Consider the following 22,234-nt stretch of genomic DNA (forward strand, 5'->3'; position numbering starts at 1 on the left):
TATCATATATATATTTACTTTGCTATTTTGTATCTTTGTTTTTTTATCAGATGTTCCTTGTGAAATTGGGAAGCAGTTATTGCAGCCTTGATGGACTTTATTGTAACAGCAAATAAAGAATACAGTTAGAAAAGTTTTTAGCCTTATTTAATGTGTAGTTTGAATTATTAAGATTTTAAATTTTCTATTTCAATATTATGTAATTTGTTTTAAGTGTAAAAAACAAAACTATAGATGTATATGCATGTTGACAGAAACTAGTTAATGGTAATAAAAAACATCATCAGCAATGTTAAAAATAATTCTTTTCATTAACTTGTTTTAATGTCGTTCATAAAATAAATTTTATGAAAATAGAATTTTTTTACAAATACTTTCAAATTTAATATTGATATAAATAGGTTATTGAATAAAATATTCTTTAATAAATAAATATATAGATTCATAAATTATTGTTTTAATATTTTATTGCTATTTAAGTCTAGAATTCTTTACTGTAGGACAAAATAAAAAGCAAATTCAGCATATATTCCAGGATAAAGAAATTCTAAACAATTCATTTACATAAAATTATTTTCAATAAATACATACAATCAAATACTAATTTAAATTTTAATATTACCTGGCTGATCTTCAATAAGAACCATAGCACATGGTTTACTTGGTTGACTTTCCCCGACATCATTAACAGCAAAGACACGGAATTCATATTCTTTATTCTCGGTTAAATTAGGAACCTAAATTATTTTATAAAAATATTGTAAAATTTCTTAAGCCAATAATCAATATTTGAACAGAAAAGAACAGATTCTTACAGTAAAATTAGTATCAGGATGAGGCATATTATTGACTAGATCCCATTCTTTGTCACCCTTTGCTCTTTTTTCAACTAAATAACCACGTAATTTGCTACCACCATCATTAATTGGCTTATTCCACGATAGAGATGCAGAATTCTTTGTAACTTTGTCTACTTTTGGCATATCAGGAGCATCTGGAGCATCTGTGAGAATTAAAAATAAGAATTGTCTTAATAAATGATTCTTTAAATATTTTATATATAATAATAAACAAGATTTTTTATGTGACTGTTTGCTTACATTTACGATCCTTAGCTGTAATTGGATGAGACGGTCTGCTTGGTTTACCAGGGCCGCCTTCATTAACTGCTAAAACTCTAAACTCGTAAGTACTTCCTTCACTTAAATTAGGTACTGTAAATTCCGTATTTGGTGTTGGATAATTATTAACTTTTGTCCATTCTGGTGAACCTCTCTCACGTTTTTCAATAATATAACCTAAAAATAAATTAAACAATTAACGTTCATGTATTAGTTTATAAAAAATAAATAAATATTATTCATTTGGTTAATACTTTCGGGATAATTAATATATTTAATTTACTTTTGTGGATTTTGAAATGATTACTCAAAGTTATTATACAGACAAAATAAAAATCCAGATAGAAATGTTTTTGATTCAGGTAGGATACAAATCCATTCAGATTGACTTTTTGTTTAAGTTTAACTTTTGGTTTTTGAATATACAATTTATAAATTAAATCATATATTTATGTTGTTTATAAAATACAGTAGGTTCTGCTTAACGGGGCTCAATTATGCAATGTTTTTCCGAAGAGCTGGGGGGAAAACGCTAATGTAGTCTAATAAATAGATATAATAATGTATTAAATAAAAAGAAACATTTACTAAAACATAAATTAATTATTTTCATTATAAACATTCTGTTGTTAATCTTTGAAAAACATTTGTATTAAAGGTGCATAAGATAAGAAGAGAACACATTCACTTGCCTACAACAATGTGTAATTGTGGTTATGTTCAAATTTTTAAATAAATGATGATAAACACATATACAAATTTCATTTGCCCAATATACTCCTAAATGTAAATTCACAAAGCTTAAAAACTAGTTAAAAAATAAAAGATAAAGAATATTTATGATTTAATTTTTCAATAGCCCAAACTAGCCGTAAGTAACCCAACTTGTCTTTCACTAGGAATAATACATCTAGGTGGCAAGCAACTAAGTAAGCAAATCAATGGTATGATCAGTTAAATATGAAATGGATTATACCATTGATTTTTGTACTTTTAAGAGAAGGTTACAATGTGGTCAAAGAGATTTTAAATATTGTTTGTGTGAATAAGCCTTGGTATGAACTCTTATTGAGCAAAGGGATAAAACATGACAGACAAGCAGTGGCCTGGAAAGTCATTCATATTGACTAATGAGGTGAACATCTAACACATGGAAGCCATTATTTGCACCAACTGATAGGTCACTTTGGAGCCTGGACATGTCCAAGCCCATCATATCTCAGACAACCAATCATTCATAAAATCCTGGACTACATCAAAGCATGGTGGGTGCCATGACAACTGATCTCAATCATATATCCCAAAGAATGAGCATCAGTCTGAAACATTTCCTGCATTATGAGCAGCAAAGTGATATCTTTCTGTCTCACATTGTGGTGGGGTGAGACATGGATTCACCATTACACTCCAGTTCCCACTTAAAAATAAAAATTTAAGATCAATTCAATGCCAGCAAGATCATGTGGACTGCACTGTTGGACTTTATTTATGGTGGAACAGTGAATACCACAAGGATTGCCAAACACTGAGAAGGTTAAAAGCCACCATTCAACAAGAGGCCAGGTCTGCTTACTTCAGGCATTCTGCTTCTGGATGATAATGCAAGATCCTATATGGTGGTGACAACAGCAACTCTTCCAGAAAGGTTTCACTGAGAATGCCTGAATACTCCCTAGTTCTGATTTTGCACCCTGCAATTTTCACTTATTACCAACTTTGAAGAAGGTGCTGACTGGACACCGTTACACCAGCAATTGTGATGAACATGCCATTTGCACCTTAGTCAGTAAGACAGAGCTTTTTATGTGAGCAACTTTTCCAACCTATTGAAGCAATACAATGTCTAAATATTACTGGAAACTGTGAAGAAGTAGAATATGTGATCTATTGATAATGTGTGTGCTTTTCTCATTAATAAATCCTGTGAATAGGAAACTCATAAAATTTATCAATATTTTCAGACTGATCCTTGTAACATATTACAAATAGTAATTTTTTTAAAATCGGAAAATAAATCTACATAATGAAAGAAAATTTGTCAGTTACCTGTAACTGGTTTTCCACCATCATTAGTTGGAGGACTCCAGGATATGTTTGCAAAATTAGGACCAAAATCTTTCACTTTTGGTTGGCCGGGAGAATCGGGAGTATCTACAAAATAATTTCATTAGTTATGCATAAAAATTCATTTTGATTTATTTATTTAAGAACTAATATAAATTTAAATTGAAGCAATGCTAATAATCATTTTAATCTGATTAATTATTATATTGTCTTATGGCATTTTTGATACAGTGTTAATTTTATTATTACATTAAAAACTTTCTTGAGAACATACCAAATGGATTCTTCGCCACAACAGGTTTTCCTTCAAGAGGCTCACCAATTCCATATGGATTTTCTGCTCTTACTCGGAATTTATATTGTTTTCCTTCTTCTAAGCTCTTAACTGTGTGTGTTGTCATTGTTGTAAAACCAGCAGGAAGCCATCTGTCGGTTCCAATTTCACATTTTTCAATTTGATAACCTAGTAGTAGTTTTATATATTATAGAAATTTATAAACACTTATGTAAATTTTCTACCGAATTAAAATCTACAGCATATTAAAATGGATGACAATGAAGCTACCATTTATATCAGCACCACCATCATCTTCAGGCTTTTGCCATTTCAGAGTAACAGTGTTTGCTGTTGTCTCAGGATATTCAATAGGTCCTTTTGGCATTCCTGGTTTATCTGTATTTAAAATAAGCTTCATTATTTTAGTAAAGAGATTCATTATGTGTAAAAATATAAAAATCCATAATTTATTAGATTAAACTTACCATAAACTAATACTGTAATATCAGCAGAATCTTGACCATAAGAATTGTTTGCTGTTATTGTATATTTTCCACTATCACTTCTTTGTGTTACTGGAATGCTCAATGCAATCATTTCATCAGCAAATTCAGTCTGAACTCTATTTGTAGGTGGAATAGGTTTATCATTAATAGTCCATGAAACTGTTGGTTGAGGAGCACCAGTTAATGGAATGTTGATACTAAGAGGATCTCCTGCTTTTACTCTTATTGTTTTGCCATATAAACCATCCAAGTGCAATTTGGGCTTTTCTGCGAGGAAAAATTAAATATATTTTTTAGTGTGTTTAAATATTAATATATTAAATTTTTTGATGGTTGTAATTTTGTCATGACATTAAACATGATTGATTATTGTTCATTCTCCTTTTTGAAATAATTTTCCATTAAATATATTGGTCACTGTTTTATTGTTTTATAATGAATATATTACACATTTAAGTATGCAAATTATATACATATACAGTATATAAAATTAAAAATAACTTATAAACAATTTAATGTATATTATTATTTATGTACACTTTAAGCATCAAACTAATATTTAATCATAATTAAAATATCCCTTATTCAGTCCTCTCTAAAGAGATATTTAGCAATACAAAAAAAAAACAATTTGGCATGGTAACATTTCAGGATATGCAGAAAACATTTCTGTAAAAGAAAAATTGTTACCAAAACTTATCACTGTAGCACTAAAAACACTGCAAGCAACAAATATTTTATTTGTACAAAACATTCATTCTACGCAGAGACATTTTGCAATGCAAGGGAGATACTGTTCAATGTGATCTCCATTTTGAAGGTGTAAAACCTAAAGGTGATAGCTGACCATAACCAATCTTCTGTGATCTTCTCAACTGCAGTGGAATACTGTCTTTCAAAAATGCTAAATTAAAGGTTTGGTTTATTGATGACCTGTTATAAGTGTCCCACCATCAAAAATCATGAGTTAAGATCTAGAGAATGAAATGAATGGCTAATCACTCTGTTATTGGTGAAATTTGTTGCAGAAACTGCTGTGTACAGTGTTTAATATATGAAAATTCTTCATCTTGCATGAAGGTGATTGACTCAAAGTATTGTTGCAGCTGGGCACAACAAAAATGAGAAGCAACTGTTTGGTATCTGTGGCTTTCACAGAGCATATCACAGGCCCCTTGAAACTACCTTCTTTACAGAAGAATGATTCAAGAATAAATGTAGCTGTAAATCCACAAAACTATAACTTTAGGTAAGTGCATTGGTATCTTCTGAAAAGCATAAGATACATTTTAACTGCTAACTATTATGGAAACCTCATCATTAAGATCACAACCATGGAATTTCAAAGGTCGCAAGGAAGATCTTCCATGGTCATGAAACATCCACCTCTATTCTGACAAGGAAAGTTAATGTAAAGGTTAGTCAGGTTTCTGTGTTGACTGTAAGCAACTTCTGCTTGTGACTGATCTTATATGGAAACAATACACTAACTTTTCCAGTTCTTTTCACAGTGCCATAAGATACACCCAACTGCTAAGACACTACACATGCACTATTGGAACCTGCAACATTATTCATTGGCTGTGATAACAGCTTCAATGACTTGTAAAGTTATATGTTTATACACTTGATTAGATTGCATTCCATAATGTTAAGTTTCTTTGAATTAAGTGATCACTCTTCTGAGAGCTTGTGGAGTCAATGGTTCTTGGCATAAATTCTTATGATGGCAAAATTCCTAGAGTGCAACCACAGCATTACCTTTGTCTTTATAAAACAACGTCACAAGAAATGTGCATTCCAATAGATTTATGGCTATTATAGACAATAAGAATGATATTTAACACTTGTGGCCCCTTTTCTACCCAGAACTTGGCTGCAACATGTTTACTTATGCATAAAACTGCTTTTTTTTTTTTGTTGCTTGAGCACAAAAGCATGTAATTGTAAATTTTAGTACAAATTTTTATGGAAATATCTCCTGCATTTCCTAAAATAACACCATGCCAGATTTGGTTGCATGCATTTGGATTTCTGAATATCTCTCTAGCTGTCAAACAGTGGTACTTTAATTATGATTACCTGGTGTATATATATATATATATATATAACCTAAGAATACAAAATAATTGTGTGATTTATTGATTTGTTATGTAATTTTTACATTGCACAATATTACAAATTTAATCTGCAAAAATACATATATTTTTTAATAATGTTAAATTGTTTAAATATTATTATTTTTGTCAAAAATTTTATAATGTAGGATTCTGTGATTCACAAAATAAAGATGAAATAAATGATGATGATTAATGGTCTATTTAGTCTTGACTGTCAATGATGAATTTGCTTATCATCAAGTCATTAAGATTAGCATATATAACGTTAACATACTATAAAATATTACACAGCAATAACATCTAGATGTCAAAAGTAAGCCCAATTTTCCATATAGTTTTACAAAGATTCACTAAGAGAACTCAAAATCATGCCAATGATATAGTTCAGTAGTATGATTTTCTAGGTTTTCTTACTAAAGAATGAATTAAAATCCTAACATTCCTATATTTAAGGAAAAAATGTGAAAAATAATAATTATTCTATACCTTTCATTGGTTTTGCAGCAATTGGTTTGGAAGGTTGACTTGGATCACTTGATCCTGCTGCATTCCTTGCAGTTACTCTATATTCATATTGATGACCATCTGTTACAGTATTATCAGTATACTGTACAGGCTGCAATAAAGCAGATACATTATTTATGTTAAGTAAGAAAAGTACATGTATTTTTTTTCAAGCTTAGTTATAAATAATTGTAATGTTATTGTAATCATACTAAAACTTACCAAAACAGGTTGTTTATTCAATTTAACCCATCGATTAGATTTCAAATCCCTCCTTTCAATGTCATATCCAGAAATTGGTGATCCACCGTTTGATCTCGGAGGATCCCACTTGATTTTAATAAAATCACGATCGTGATCAACAGCTTCTGGTTGACCAGGTTTACTTGGAACAGCTAAAAATAATCAGAAATAACTAAGCGTAATTAAAAATTTTAAGTATTATTATTTTTTATGGCTATAATTTGACTATAATTTAGGAATAAATTTTTAAAATTTCTTTTAGAAAAGCATGCATATTTTAATTTAAAAAATTAATAATATAATTAAAAATAATAAATATTTGAATACTTACTTATTAATTATTAATAACCAAAAGTATGCAATAAAAGACATTTTTATATTATAAAAATAACTACTTAATATTTTTAATACAATGATGAATATAATCAAATTAATTGATATATTACCATAAGGACTTCTAGCTGTTATTGGTTTTGTTGTAGATAATGGTTCAGAAACTCCTTGAGCATTTTCAGCCATTACCCTAAACTCATATTCTGTACCTTCCATAAGCTTTGGAACAGTGCAACTATTAGTATTAGGTGGTACAAAGGAAACAGCAGGCACCCAATTTCCACCTCTGGTCTTATCTCTTTTTTCGACAACATATCCTCTGAAATTAAATTTTGGATTTTATTATTTTATTAAAAATTCAGAGAATTGAAATTGATGCATTAGATAGACAAAATTCTATGAACGATGCATTCATTTTAAAATTTATCACATTCAATTTTAATTAATATAAATTATACTAGCAGCATCATAAAGTTCCTGGAAATGTTCAAGACGATGAAGCACACCAACTGAATAAGTAAAAATGAAATGGCAGCATGCAGCAGTACTCTTTGAAAAGTATTATTGTGCCTGCACCCATTGACAATTGGCAAAATAATTTGTGGGGGGATTCTGTTCATTGTGAATAGAGCTTAACAGCAGAATGTTGCTTCAGAAATTGTGCACTAACATCAAACCCTATGTTTTACTGAACAAGATATTAAAACATTCAACTCATTAAATGAGTTGTACCATGCATAGACAATGAAAAAACTAGTGTGTACAAGTGGCATAAGTATTTCTATGAAGAGTGAGGAAAGTGTCACTTCAAGATATTGATGACTGATGAGAACATTGAATGCATACAGATCATTGTAGCACATCACAAGCACACAACTATTCACAAAATTGCTTCCAAAATTGGAATTTCACAGCAGTTGTCATGAAATCTTACACAATCAATTGAACATTCAGGCCATGATGGTTACCCTGTGTCATGCAGAGGAAGATTGCTTCCAGTGGTGCTTTGAGATGTATGTACTGTACAAACACACTGGCATAAGTGTGTTGTTGCTAAAGGACCATACTACAGTTTCATATGAAGGACATATTATTTAAATCTTCTAATACATAATCAATTCCAAAAATAAATATATTTTTTGGAACTTTTTGCACTACTAGTAAATATAACAGCTTATAACAGAGATTTTTAAAATTGATAAAATTATTGGTAAAGATTGAAAAGTATAAGAACTAAATAGAAGCAAGCTTACGTTAAACCACTTCCACCATCATCTTTTGGTGGTTTCCATGATAACACAACATGATCTTTATCAATATCATCAACCTTCAGAGGACCTTCAGGAGGACTTGGTTTATCTAATTGGAGAAAATGTTAATTAAAAGTTGATTTATAGTTTATAAACTGTAAATAATTTCAGAAATATCTACACTTACCAAGTATAACAATTGTTAAGGTACCACTGTCTGTACCACTATCATTAGTCAGTGTTAGGGTGTAGGGACCACTATCTAATTTGCAGGAATCAACAATATTTATTATTGTGTGATCATCAAAATTTGATAGAGTGCATCTTTCATTTGATTTCAATATCTTTTCTGTTTGTTTCCAAACAACTTCAGGTGCTGGTTCCCCAATGAATTTAATATCTGAATTCATTGTCTGTCCAATTCTTATTTTGATTTCTTCCATTGGTGATATAATCTTAGGTGCCACTAGTTAAAAAAATATGCAATGTATGTACTGTACATAACATATATAAATATATATTTCATATATATTATGATTTTTAAATAATACTTACAGAATCTTGGTTTGGCTGTAACAAGATCTGATGGATCACTAGGTTCACTTTCACCACCTTTATTAACTGCTACAATACGGAATTCGTAATCATTTCCTTCTTTAAGATCTGGTACAGTACATTTAGTTTTAGAAGCTGGCACATCAAGAGCTTTAGTCCATACAGGAGATCCTCTCTCTTTCTTTTGAACAATATAACCAGTTAGTGGACTACCTCCATCATCTTTTGGTGCAGTCCATTCTAAATCAACATGATCCTTATCCCAATCTTTAACTGCAGGTTTTCCTGGTGAATCTGGCTTTTCTGTTTGAAAACATTATTATTATTATTATTATTTTACTAAAAATTAAATAGAAAATAATTCTCTTACCATATGGATTTTTAGCAACAATAGGTCGTTTAGCTTCAAGAGGGTCAGAATCACCTATTTCATTAACAGCAGATACTCTGAATTGATAAACTTTTTTGTGAATTAGTTTAGGAACCTTGAAATTTAATAATGAAGTTGTTCCCACTTCGACCCATGTTCCACGACTTGTGTCCATTTTTTCAACAACGTAATGTTTAATTGGACTTCCACCGTCATCTTTAGGAGCTTTCCAGCTCAAATGAGCTGATTCTCTAGTTATGTCAGATATATCAAGTGGACCTTCTGGTGGTGAAGGGCGATCTATTAACAAAAATAAATGAAAAGTTTTAGAACTAAGCAGAAAACTTTTTAAGCATTTATTTAATCACAAGTTAGAGTATAATAATTATTAATTTTCTATTTAAATTATAACAAATTAAAAATAAACATAATTTTCTATATAAAATTTATAAGTACAATTTAAAAAGTTTTAAATTTTTGCTAAGCAGTTTTCATTTTTATATGTTGCAACTAATCTTACCTACAACAGTTACAGTTGCAGATGCCGAAGTTTTGCCAGAAGTATTTTCTAAAATAAGTGTATATCTTCCAGAATCTGTTCGTTCTGCTGATTTAATTTCCAAAATCGTTTGAGTGGCGGTACCTCCAACTTCAACTCTTTTCATATTAACTACTGATTTATCATTAATATTCCATGTGACACTCGGAGGTGGCTCTCCTTTAACTGGAATTGTATAATTTATGGTTCTTCCTGCTCTTACTTTTAGATCACGCAAAGCTGTTTTATCTAATGATGGTGCCACTAAAAAATAATTTTATTGAATTATTAAATGCATTTATAAAAATAAATTTTAATTTTTGTATGTTTCTTAATAACTGATTTGTAAAAAAATTAAAGTAACAATTGATATCTGAAGATTTTTGCATTGAATAATCATTGGCTTATATAAAAACTAGCTGACCCGGCCACACGTTGTTGTGGCTCAAAATGTATCTATTATAAATGTATAACACTTCCCCCGTGGGGGGAATTTCAAAAAATCCCTTCTTAGTGTACATTCTCTTGACGTACCCCATTAAAACGCAATCAAAAACGCATCTAAAATAGTATAATAAAAGCCGAGTTCTTCACAGTAAGCCTTAATCCCGTCACTTTTCCCGCTGGGGAATATCGAAAAATCCCTTTTTAGTGTATATTCTGTTGACGTAACCTATTAAAACGCAATTAAAAACGCAAAAAATCGCATGTAAAATAGTATAATAGAAGCCGAGTTCTTCACGGTAAGCATTAATCCCGTCCATCTCCCCCCACTGGGGGGAATTTCGACATGTATATTATATAAAAACACGTGCGTATTCGAATGCAACGTTGTGTCAAAATTTCAAAGGAATCGGTAGGAACAAACGAACGTTATATTTTATTTATATAGATAGATAGAAAACGATCTGCTTCAGTCCATTCTCACAGAAAAGCAGAATGCCTCACAGTAAAGCAAACTTAGGTCGTCAGAAGTTAGCGCCATCTGTTGGACATAAAAGCCTTAATCCATATATGAATATATTTTTGAAAGGGGGAAATGGTGTAGGGGTATGAAAAATAGATAGTAGCCGATTCTCAGACCTACTGAATATGCATATAAAATTTGGTAAAAATCGGTAAAGCCGTTTCGGAGGAGTAAGGTAACTAACATTGTGACACGAGAATTTTATATATAAGATAAAAAGTTTATTACTGTAAATGCCATGTTTTCTCAATTCTAATGCACCATTCAATCTATGTACACCCAATTTTCAAGATATCAAAACCAGAAAAAATTAACTTGCAAATGTAATGTGTGCGCACCCTATATCAAAAACACATTCACAAAAAAATTAACGTATTTAAACAGTAATAAGTGTTTTATTTTATGTTTATAGCACTTCGTGATGTCCATATTTTCAAATGTATCCATTTATGGCTCCATTATCAAGTATAAAGGATCTGCAGACCAATACAAAAATTATAATCAATGTTTTAACAAGATTTCTTATTGGCATGCACAAGCATTAAATTTACCAGCTATATAGAATCACACTGAAATATCTGTATACATATTCTTCAGTATGATGGATAACTTTCTGCTGAAATACAGCTTTATAGGAGATTTGTCTGCTGGACATCATTCATTTGGCTTACTTTTCAAACACCATCAAACCATCCCAAACTAAAATTAAAAATGAAGTAGTGGAGGAATGTTCCATGTCTACACTGATACAATGTCATAATAACATGAATTGCCAAGCAGAGTAAAGAACAAATGAATGAGACTGCATTAAGTCAACTTTGTGCCTGATTCTAATGTGCATCTCAATATTTAAGACCAAAGAAGTTCAATAAAGAGTTGCATTAGAATTAAGAAAAACAATACTATTAGTCAAAATAATTAAAAATTATTGTTAAATCAAAATTAATTTTTTATTATATGATTAGTAAATATATATTTACTATTAAATTTCAATTTATGATTTCTAATTTTTTGTGTAAACTTACAGAATCTAGGTTTAGCAATAACAGCTTGTGATGGTTCACTTGGATCACTTGGTCCAGCTTTATTCAGTGCAACAACACGGAACTCATATTCTTCTCCTTCTTTCAAATCAGGAATGCGGCCTTTAGTGGCATCGCCAGGAAATTTAGCAGCTTCTTCCCAGACTGGACTTCCTTTTGGTTTCTTTTCAATGATGTAACCTGTAATTGGTGCACCTCCATCCTTACGAGGTGGTTTCCATTCTAAATCAACATGATCGTTATCCCAATCTGTCACTTCTGGTGGAGATGGTTTATCAGGTTGTTCTGAAGAATGAAATGAAAAGTTTTTATAATTATTTTAATTACATATAAAATTAAAAAATAAATAATATTTTATTAATGTAATGTAATGTTTAAATTTCATATTTACCATATGGATTTTTAGCAACAATAGACTCTCTTCCAGTCAACCAAGGTGATTCTCCTTCTTTATTTACAGCTTTTACCCTGAACTGATATTCATGATTAGGTACCAAATTGTCAACACGAATATTGTTATTAAGAGTTTCTCCAACGGGTATCCATTTTCCAGATTCTATATCTTTCTTTTCAACCAAATAATGAGAAATCTCTGAGCCTCCATCATCCTTAGGAGTCTTCCAAGACACGGTGCAACCATCTTTCTTTATATCGGCAATACGCATATTTTCTGGTGCTGTTGGAGGACCTGAAAAATTTAAATGAATAACAATTAATAATAATGATCAGAATAATTATCAGTATTAATTCAAATTAATTCAATACTTACATAATATTGTAATTGTTATTTTATGAGAATCAGTACCATTAACATTATTTGCTGTAAGAGTCAAAGTTCCACTATCATTTCTTTCTGCATTTCTCACAGTTAACTTTGTTTTATATTCTTCACTTATGACAGACCATCTTGGTAAATCATCAACTAAACGTTCTCCCAAAGTCCATTTTTTTGTGGGTGGTGGTTCTCCACTCACTGGCACATCTAATTCAAAGTTTTTACCTGCCTTGATACGAATATTATACATGGCATTTCGATCTATCTTTGGTGGCACTGGAATGAAATTTTGTGTGTCTTTTTTTTATTACGATTCTTTATATATAAATAAATTAAATGTTTTCAAGAATTCAAATTATAAAGATAAATGCTTACTGTTTTTAGGTTTGGCAGTATGCTGAGCAGTAGCATCACTTGGCTCTCCGGGGCCACCTTTGTTAACTGCACGAACACGGAACTCGTATTGGTTTCCTTCTATTAAATCAGGTACTTTGGCTTTTGTTTCATCTCCAGGAACTTCAAGTACAGGTGTCCATTCAGGACTGAACATCAAATTTATTATGTTATTATTTTACAATATAAAAATAAACTTTCATTTATAAACGAATACTCACTTGTATTTATCCTTCTTTTCAATAATATATCCTGTAATTGGTGATCCTCCATCACTTGCTGGTGGTTTCCATGCAAGTTTGACAAAATCTTTGTCATAATCTTCAATTTTGGGTGTATCTGGTTTACCTGGTTCATCTATTTAGAAGTTTAAATATGCAATTAAAATAAAATATTTGGAACTAATTCTTAAAAATAAATTCAATTTACCAAATGGATTTTTAGCAACAATTGCTTTATCAGCTTCTAAAGGCTCAGAATCACCGTGTCGGTTTGCTGCTCTGACTCTAAATTTGTATTTACCACCTGGTTGCAAACCTTTAACCTAATTATAATTAAAAAATGATTAAAATATCCAACTTAAAATCAAAATCTCTATTGATTTGTATACTTAAAATTAAGAAATTTAACATTGCTAGAATTACTGCTTTTTACATTTGTGTTATTTTCTATGCTTAAATGATTTAAACAAATAAATGCAAGAATTTCATTATTTTTTAACCAATACTTAAATAATTCTTACATTTATATAAAAATTATATTTCTAATTCAATATATATCTCTTCATAGAATGTTGCCGCCAGTGATTGAGACGGACCTTAACGTTGTTTTGAAGATCGTCATTAGTCTCAAACCTCTGCCCTGCTAGCCAAGTTTTCAGTTCAGGAAAAAGGTGAAAGTCTTCACACATTAAAGGTACAAAAGACTGCCACTTTTCAGGCTTCCACCTAGCTTGGAACTTCTTAAACTCCCAGCATACAGCCTCTATTTAGCACTGATAAACTTCCACCTCTTTCCTGAACTGAAAACATGGCTAGGAAGGCAGAGGTTTGAAACTAATGATGATCTTCAAAACAATGTTAAGGCCCATCTCAATCACTGGTGGCAACATTCTATAAAGAGGGGATTTCAAAGCTCATCCACAGATAGACAAATGCCTCAATCTTCACAGTAATTATGTCAAAAAGTAACCATGTTTGTACCTAACTTTTGGTAATAAATTCATTTTGTTACTTACACTTGTCTTTGTTTTATGGACCATCAGAGGTTGAAAAAAAACAGCTTACATATATATGGATTAGTTAGAAACATTGTCATTTAACAATGAAAATATTAAAATAAATAGCCTAAAGTTCTTCATTTATTCATTTTTCATTCCAAAGAATCCTAAGCTCATTTTTACAAATTAATTTATACAAATTCATGCACATTAATTTGTATAAATTCAGTAAAAACAGCAAAATAAAAATTTATTCTACTAATTATAAGAGAATAAATGTATCCACAATCTGGAATATTTTATACAGAACTAAAAAAAAAACAATGATTCCTGGAGGGCAACTGGAAAACTCAACACTCTTGTTTTGGAGCACTTCATTCCTTAGTTAATATTGGGTTGTTCGGAAAGTTCGTAGCGATTTTTGATAGCCGACAGTTGAGACACCGATTGACGCAAAAATGATTAGAATCGTACAAATCAGTGAATATTACAATAAATGACCTTGAGACGCGTCCGTTACAAAAACACCATTAAGATTATTCAAATAGCGTTTAATTTGTCTCATTGCAAAAATGGATGCGAATAACGTGCATTATCGACACTTGTTTCTTTTCTTTTTTCGTAAAGGCAAAAATGCTGTACAAACAGCAAAAAAGATATGTGATGTTTATGGTGGGAGTGCTGTATCAGAATCAACTGTTCGAAAGTGGTTTGCAAAATTTAAAACGGGTAATTTCAGCCTTGAAGATGCTCCTTGCTCAGGAAGACCTCCTGTTATTGAAGAGGACCAGATCAAAGCATTATTGGATGAAAACCCTCATTACACAACTCGAGAGATTGCAGACATAGTGAAGTCATCAAACAGTACTGTATTTCAACATCTAAAGAAGCTCGGATACGTGAATCGTTATGACATTTGGATACCTCACGACTTAACGAAAAAAAACTTACTGGATCGCATCTCCATTTGTGATTCTCTTGAAAGACGAAATGAAAATGACCCTTTTCTGAAGCGTTTAGTGACAGATGATGAAAAGTGGATCATTTATAACAACATCAGCCGAAAACGATCATGGGGTAAGAAAAATGAATCACCATTAAAAACTCCAAAGGCCGGTCTTCATCCAAAGAAGGACATGCTCACTGTCTGATGGGATTGGAAAGGAATCCTGTACTACGAGCTGCTTCCACAGAATCAAACAATTGATTCTAATAAGTATTGTTCCTAATTGGATAAGCTGAACATGGCAATTAAAGAAAAACATCCGGAACTGGCCAACAGAAAAGGCATTGTGTTTCACCAAGATAATGCCAGACCTCACACGTCTTTACAAACACGCCAAAAATTATTGGAACTAGGCTGGGATGTTTTACCCCACCCCCCTTACTCACCCGACCTTGCCCCGTCGGACTACCATTTGTTCCGTTCTCTACAAAAGTCCCTTCATGATAAAAACTTTGATACTTTGGAAGCTTGCAAAAACCACATAAATCAGTTTTTCGAGGGAAAAACTGGAAAGTTCTACGAAGAGGGTATCATGAAGCTGCCCCTTAGATGGCAACATGTCATTAAAAACAATGGTGCATACATAATGGAATAAAAGTATATTTTTATAATGGAATAAAAGTATATGTTATATTAAAACAATTTCTTTTAATTCTCTTAAAAATCGCTACGAACTTTCTGAACAACCCAATATTTCTTGAATATAGAATAAATCAAATTGTTTCACTGTTAAGGCTAATTTGTGACTAGTGATTGCATTACTGGTCACCGGTTTACTGGTAAATTAGGAAAATTATACCCTGGTAAATTTACCAGTAATTAATTTTTTTACCGGTATTTCGGTTAAAAACCTCTTAATTAGCCCGATATTTATTTTCCTAAAATTCCCACAGGAAATACCCATAGGAAGCAGATTTCGTTTTTGTCTCCCCCATACCATAGTGATGGTGGGTCATTCCATTTGTAATTTAAGGTTATTATAAGGAATTTTCTAGATTTTTTATAACTTGATTCCCTGTATCATACTCCAAAATCAAGACCCATTTTCAGAGTATAATACAGGAAAATAACCCAGAAAAATTGAAGAAATATAAGTCACATGAAATATCTAATAATGTTAACAAAAATACAATTTTGAATGGGATTGTAGAGATAATCAAGTACTTATCAGAAAATGAAAACAAATCATGACCTGCAAATGTCACTGAAATTAGTTCAGACTCAGATTCTAGTGAAAGGTGTTTATTGCTTACCATACCAACTTCTCACGTTGATACAAGAACAAAGTGCACAATAGAAAAGTCAAATTTAACAATGAAAGAGAAATTGGACATATTCATTAAACATAAAACAAGCACAGACACTGACAACAATAATATAAGTAAGTTTAAAGTGTGAAAGATATAGTTAAGAAAGAAATGAATTATTTCTTAGAGCAAAAAATACAAGGAACGTATCTTAAAAAGGTTTTCAATGCTCTAATGACAGTATGTCCAACTAGTATTGATTCCGAGAGAGCTTTTTCTAATACAGCTGCCATTTGTACGAAAATTAGATCTAGAATAGATGACGAGAGCCTAAATGTCTTATGTTTTTTAAGAGCCTACTTTAAATAAGTATTATTTCAATGTCTTTTATGTCATAATAATTGCTATTACAAGAATGTTGTTTGTCTAAACTGATAGAAAACTTGAAAATAAATGGTTGTCCAATAATTCTGTCAGTAATTCAGTTTCATTTTAAATCATTTGTTAATACGAATTTACTAGTAAATTACCGATAAACTGGTAATCCCAAATATAATTACTGAATTATCGGTAATGTAATAATCCAGTAAATTTGCGATCACTATTTGTGACTTCTTATTTTAGTCACCACACATTAAACCAAGATCAAAATTCAGTTAATCTAACTTTTCAAAGTTCTCCTTCATTCTGCGGCTCCTGACTCCAATTATGAGGCAAAATTATTTTTCAACAAATTTTCCAAATTTTATTCTTCTCCCAGCTTGGGTTTCTTCCATGGATTTTCTTCAATTTGATTTTATTGAATTTTGATATAGATTTTAAAATGAAGTCAAAAAACATTCTTCACACAGTTTGTTCCAAAATGTTATGTTTAAAAATCAAAATTGTTTGATTCTACAAATTGTTAGAGCAGAATCCTCACACTAAATTGATGTGGCATCCAAATTTGAAACAAAGTATAGTTTTTAATACTAAATAATCTAGTGGAATTAAAATTGCTTAAAATCTATGAAATTCAATGTGTCTAAAACAGCTAAAAAATAAATGCCTATCAATTTTACAGAATTGTTTGTGTAGGGTTTACATTTTGCATCTCGTTAAGTTCTCAAGGTTATCAATATGTAATAAACACTTACTTTGATCAGCATTTACCTGATAGCCAGAGATAATTCTGATCAGTAATATCAGTGCAGAGACTGTAGAATGAGCTATTGTATTGGGATGCATTGCTCATTTTGGCATATCTCAGTGAATCATCACTGATCCGGAGGCAGAACTATTTCAGAAACTAACAAAATTCCTCAGAATAAATAAACTATGCACTATAGCATATAATTCCAAGGGTAGTGATGTGACAGTGTGTGTACACTGCCACTTGAAAACTGCAATTAAGTGTCAACTGACAGAATGCTTTGTGGATATCTTACCTACTGTTCAACATATAGGGAAGAATTGACTACCACCTGTGTCAAAAAGGAGTATGAGACATTTCTGAGATTGTTATGGGAGTTCTTAACATCAACCACCTTGCCTTTGTCAGATCCTATTATATTTGTTACAAATTCATGCAACAATTAACATCTACAACTGCCTCAGCTCATACAAAACAAAAGATTTTTGTCACCAGACCTTTTCAAAGTGTCGAATATTTTCATATGTTCAATTCAGTTTATAAATAACTAAAACCCATGTACAGTACAATAGATCATATGAAGTGATGAGCAGAGCTCTAAAGTTTTCTGAAGTGAGGATCACTCTTGATCGATTAAAGCCTGCATTCTTAATCAACGAAGTCAAAAGTATAGGAAGAGAAACACTATAGCAGAAACCACAACAAGATTGTGCTGCTATTATGGATGACTTGTTCCAGCAGAATAGTTCATTTCTCTTTGAGGTTTTCATGTCTTTCAATACTAGAGGGAAAAGCAAAGGCTTTACATCTGTGTTTCATTGGCTCTCCCCTCTTCTTCGAAGTGTTCGAGTTAGTGCAAAAAGCTGTGAGAATGGAGAGAGAAAGTGTTCATGATCAGATGTGGTTTTTAGTAGCCTACTAGCAACATCTGAACTACGAAGATGACTGCTACGATTATCAAAAGGATTACCAGCAATAATTGGGCAGCACGTTAGAACCAATTTAAATTTTATTGAGAAAGTTTATTAATGACTTTTAAAATTAAAGACACTATGAAAATAAAATAAAAATTAATTTGCTTTTAGAAATTCCATGAAATTGTTATTATTTAAAACTTAAATATTGGATTTCTATGTTTTGTTTAACAATTCATATCTAATCCAAAAAACAAAAATTTTCTATTAAAAATATTTTATATTTTTAATTGTATTAATTATAATAATTAAACATACCTTCATATTTGTCTCAGGTCCATCTGTTTCACCAACTGGAGTCCATGCTCCTGTTTTAGGATCTTGTTTTTCAACAACGTAATGATCTATAGGACTTCCTCCATCATCATATGGTGGATTCCATTTCAGATTGCATCCATCAGCATGTACATTATCGATTTTTAGTGGCCCACCGGGTGTTGATGGTTTATCTAATTTTAAAATGCAGAAAATTATTTGCTGATAATTTTCACTTAACTTATATTTAATTTGAGAAATCTTAGTTACCAAATATAACAACTTCAACATCAGCTTCATCTTTTCCATGATCATTTACTGCTGTGATCACATATTTTCCACAGTCAGATCGATTAGCATTTTTAATGTTGAGTTTAGTATTATATGGTTCATTAACTAACTTAATACGATCAGAAGGTAGTACTTTTTTGCTTTTAAGTGTCCAAGTTATTGTTGGTGGTGGTTCTCCAATTACATTAACATCAAAGTTGAAAGATTGGCCTGCTTTAATTCTCACTTTGTTTAATGCATTTCTGTCAATTTTTGGTGGCACTATAAAATAAAAACTAAATCGTTTATTAAGAATTACAGAAACTCATTAATCTAACATTTATTTATAAGCTATTTTAAATAGATAATTTACTAATATATTTATTAATTTAACTAAAGGACTCAGTAATTTACTCAAAGTACTGTACATAAATTTTTATGTGTATTTAAAATAATTTAACTTACATTTTCTGGGTTTAGTTATAATGGGACCGGTCGTTTCACTTGGCTCACTTGGACCTGCTTTATTTACTGCTTTTACTCGGAATTCATAAGGCTGTCCTTGAACAAGATCACCAACTGTTGCTTTTGTCTGATCTGCTGGTACTTCTGCAGCCTTTTCCCAATCTCCCCACTTATCTTTCTTCTCTATGATATATCCTGTAATAGGTGATCCACCATCTGTTTCTGGTGGTGTCCATGCAAGATCTACGTGATCTTTATCCCAATCAGTTGCTTTAGCAGGTCCTGGTTTACCTGGCTCATCTGTTTTAATCAAAAAAAAGTGCATATTACACACATTATTATTAATGTGAATGCTAAATATTACAGATGAAATATAACATAAATTGATAATTACCAAAAGGATTTTTAGCAGTAATTGCTGTTTTTGTTTCTAATGGATCTGATTCACCTTCTTTATTTACTGCTCTCACACGGAATTTATAATCTTTTCCAGGAGTTAAACCAGTTACTTCCATTGCTAATGAAATTATTTCAAAATTATTACAAATTTCTTAAATAATGTAAAAGAAATAAATATACTATTTGCTTTATAGAAATGTTCTTATTAAATGTTATAATTAATTCTTAAATACAGTAAAACTTCCCTAACTTAAAGCTCAAAGGAGCAGGAAAGAACTTTGAGTTACAGACAATTCAAGTTAGAAAACAATAGAGTAAAAAATGCTGATTCTGATAAATTTGTATTTTTACCTCTCTTGCATTATATAAAGAATCTTTGATAGATTTTTATTTTTTGTTTTAAACAGCCCATGTAACACCATTTAGCAAAACAGTTTTGCAGATACATCTTGTTAAGATAAAGCGAAAGGACCTCTCACTTTGGACTGGAGCATTGTCTGAAAATTGGTGTTGGAGAGTAAATACCACTAACTTTCTGAAAATTTCATAGAAATCCAATAATTAAGATCACTTTGGAAAATAAATATTAAAATTCGAGTCAGGGAAGTTGAAAGTAAGATAAATTGGGGTTGGAGGACCGCAAAAAACTTCAAGTTAGAGACGTTAAATCCCTATGTTCCACTGAGACCTATAGAGTGCTTCATTTCTTCAAGTTAAAGAAATATTTGAGTTACAGATGTTTGAGTTAGAGAAGTTTTACTGTATTAATGTTTTTAAAAAAATATTGTGCTGTAAAACTTATATAATATTGAAAAAGTTGTACATTCAATTTGACAAAGTTGTTTTAATTCACAACTGAAACTTTATCAGGCTTGTAGAAATATAGAGAATACAAAGAACTTAAAAATGTTGTCATTTTGCTGTAATAGACAAAGCATTCAAACAAATTTTTTTAAAATTAATATGTAAAATGATGATAAAAAGTATTATTATTTTTTATTTGCATATTTTAATACAGGTACTCCTCACTTTATGACCGAGTTCTGTTCCAACGACTATGTCGTTAAGCAAATTGGTCGATAAGCGAGGAGCTTGCGCCGGAAATATAGGATCGTTGTAAAATTATACATATTATGCAACAAACTTCAAATTTATTCATAAAAAGACTATTATAGTACGCTTAGTGCGCATGTCACCATTCGCCACTGATCGACAATCAAGCTGAGAAAGGGGATTCCCCGAATTGCAGGTCGAAACTCGATCGGTCGTAAGTGCGAGTGGTCGTTAAGCAGATAGGTCGTAAAGTGAGGAGTACTTGTATTTGCATAAATTTTTATTTAATAGGTAAACATTTTTAAAAAATTTTGCAATTTTTCTATACTTTTAGCTAAAACATCACTATTGTTTTTAGTAACCATAAGAGATATATTATTTATGGAAAGCAGCTAACAACCTGTATAAAATTACCAACATTATTTTAATGTGTTGAATTATTAAAAGCAGTATTTTCTAAGTACTGTACATATCAACTTATAAATAATTTTTATAATAATCAAATTCTTCAAAACATGATTATTAGAATTCCTTTATAAATATTTAATTGCACACAAAAAAGTTTCTTAAAGGTAATATATTAATCAATTTTATAGTTAATTTTATAAACTGATTTGTGTAGTAGTTGTAAACTTTTAGATATAAAAATTCTAAAAATAAAATAATAATAAATTTTATTTGTAATCTGATAATTTGATTTTGTGTAAGACTGTTTAAAACTGAAAACAATGTTAAAAGATTTTATAGTGATTTTTAATATATTTGATATTTTGCAAAAGCAAATATAGAACGTAGAGAACAGCTTACAGTAAATAATTTTTTGATATTAATAAAAAATATACTAAATGAAAGAATAAACACAAATTAAATTCTTTTTGACAGACCTGGCTCTTTTGTCTTTCCAACAGGTAACCAAGTTCCTGTTTCTGGATCCATTTTTTCTACTTCGTAGCATTGAAGTGGTACTCCACCATCATCTTTTGGTCTCTTCCATTTCAATTTACAACCCTCTTTGTGAACATCACTTACTTCTAATGGTCCTTCAGGAGAAGTTGGCTTATCTAAAAATTAGAAAAAACATTTTCATTAACATAATAAATAATGGTCCAGATTATAATAAACAAAACTATTTTTTAAGAATATAACTAATTGATA

The 22,234-nt window shown here is 30.7% G+C and overlaps 1 protein-coding gene across 2 annotated transcripts in view; it reads right to left on the reverse strand.

Moving 5' to 3' along the window:
* Positions 1-22,234, reverse strand: part of LOC136984037 (twitchin-like) — a 185,768-nt gene that overhangs the window by 27,861 nt on the left and 135,673 nt on the right. For both annotated transcript variants that reach the window (XM_067280951.1, XM_067280952.1), the window contains 26 exons: positions 21,964-22,140; positions 20,022-20,144; positions 19,628-19,927; positions 19,163-19,444; positions 18,896-19,086; positions 13,489-13,603; positions 13,281-13,416; positions 13,042-13,208; positions 12,661-12,942; positions 12,283-12,579; positions 11,874-12,176; positions 9,864-10,145; positions 9,344-9,643; positions 8,974-9,276; positions 8,606-8,884; positions 8,422-8,527; positions 7,282-7,487; positions 6,815-6,987; positions 6,575-6,704; positions 3,948-4,235; positions 3,751-3,858; positions 3,460-3,648; positions 3,168-3,272; positions 1,101-1,298; positions 816-1,003; positions 623-737 (listed from right to left, as the gene is read on the reverse strand). In XM_067280951.1, the coding sequence (XP_067137052.1) occupies positions 623-737; positions 816-1,003; positions 1,101-1,298; positions 3,168-3,272; positions 3,460-3,648; positions 3,751-3,858; positions 3,948-4,235; positions 6,575-6,704; positions 6,815-6,987; positions 7,282-7,487; positions 8,422-8,527; positions 8,606-8,884; positions 8,974-9,276; positions 9,344-9,643; positions 9,864-10,145; positions 11,874-12,176; positions 12,283-12,579; positions 12,661-12,942; positions 13,042-13,208; positions 13,281-13,416; positions 13,489-13,603; positions 18,896-19,086; positions 19,163-19,444; positions 19,628-19,927; positions 20,022-20,144; positions 21,964-22,140 (5,343 nt within the window). The remainder of the gene's footprint in view (positions 1-622; positions 738-815; positions 1,004-1,100; positions 1,299-3,167; positions 3,273-3,459; positions 3,649-3,750; positions 3,859-3,947; positions 4,236-6,574; positions 6,705-6,814; positions 6,988-7,281; positions 7,488-8,421; positions 8,528-8,605; positions 8,885-8,973; positions 9,277-9,343; positions 9,644-9,863; positions 10,146-11,873; positions 12,177-12,282; positions 12,580-12,660; positions 12,943-13,041; positions 13,209-13,280; positions 13,417-13,488; positions 13,604-18,895; positions 19,087-19,162; positions 19,445-19,627; positions 19,928-20,021; positions 20,145-21,963; positions 22,141-22,234) is intronic.

Source organism: Centruroides vittatus, unplaced genomic scaffold (genome assembly GCF_030686945.1).
Source record: "Centruroides vittatus isolate TY-2023 unplaced genomic scaffold, ASM3068694v2 contig_900, whole genome shotgun sequence".
Classification (NCBI taxonomy): domain Eukaryota; kingdom Metazoa; phylum Arthropoda; class Arachnida; order Scorpiones; family Buthidae; genus Centruroides; species Centruroides vittatus.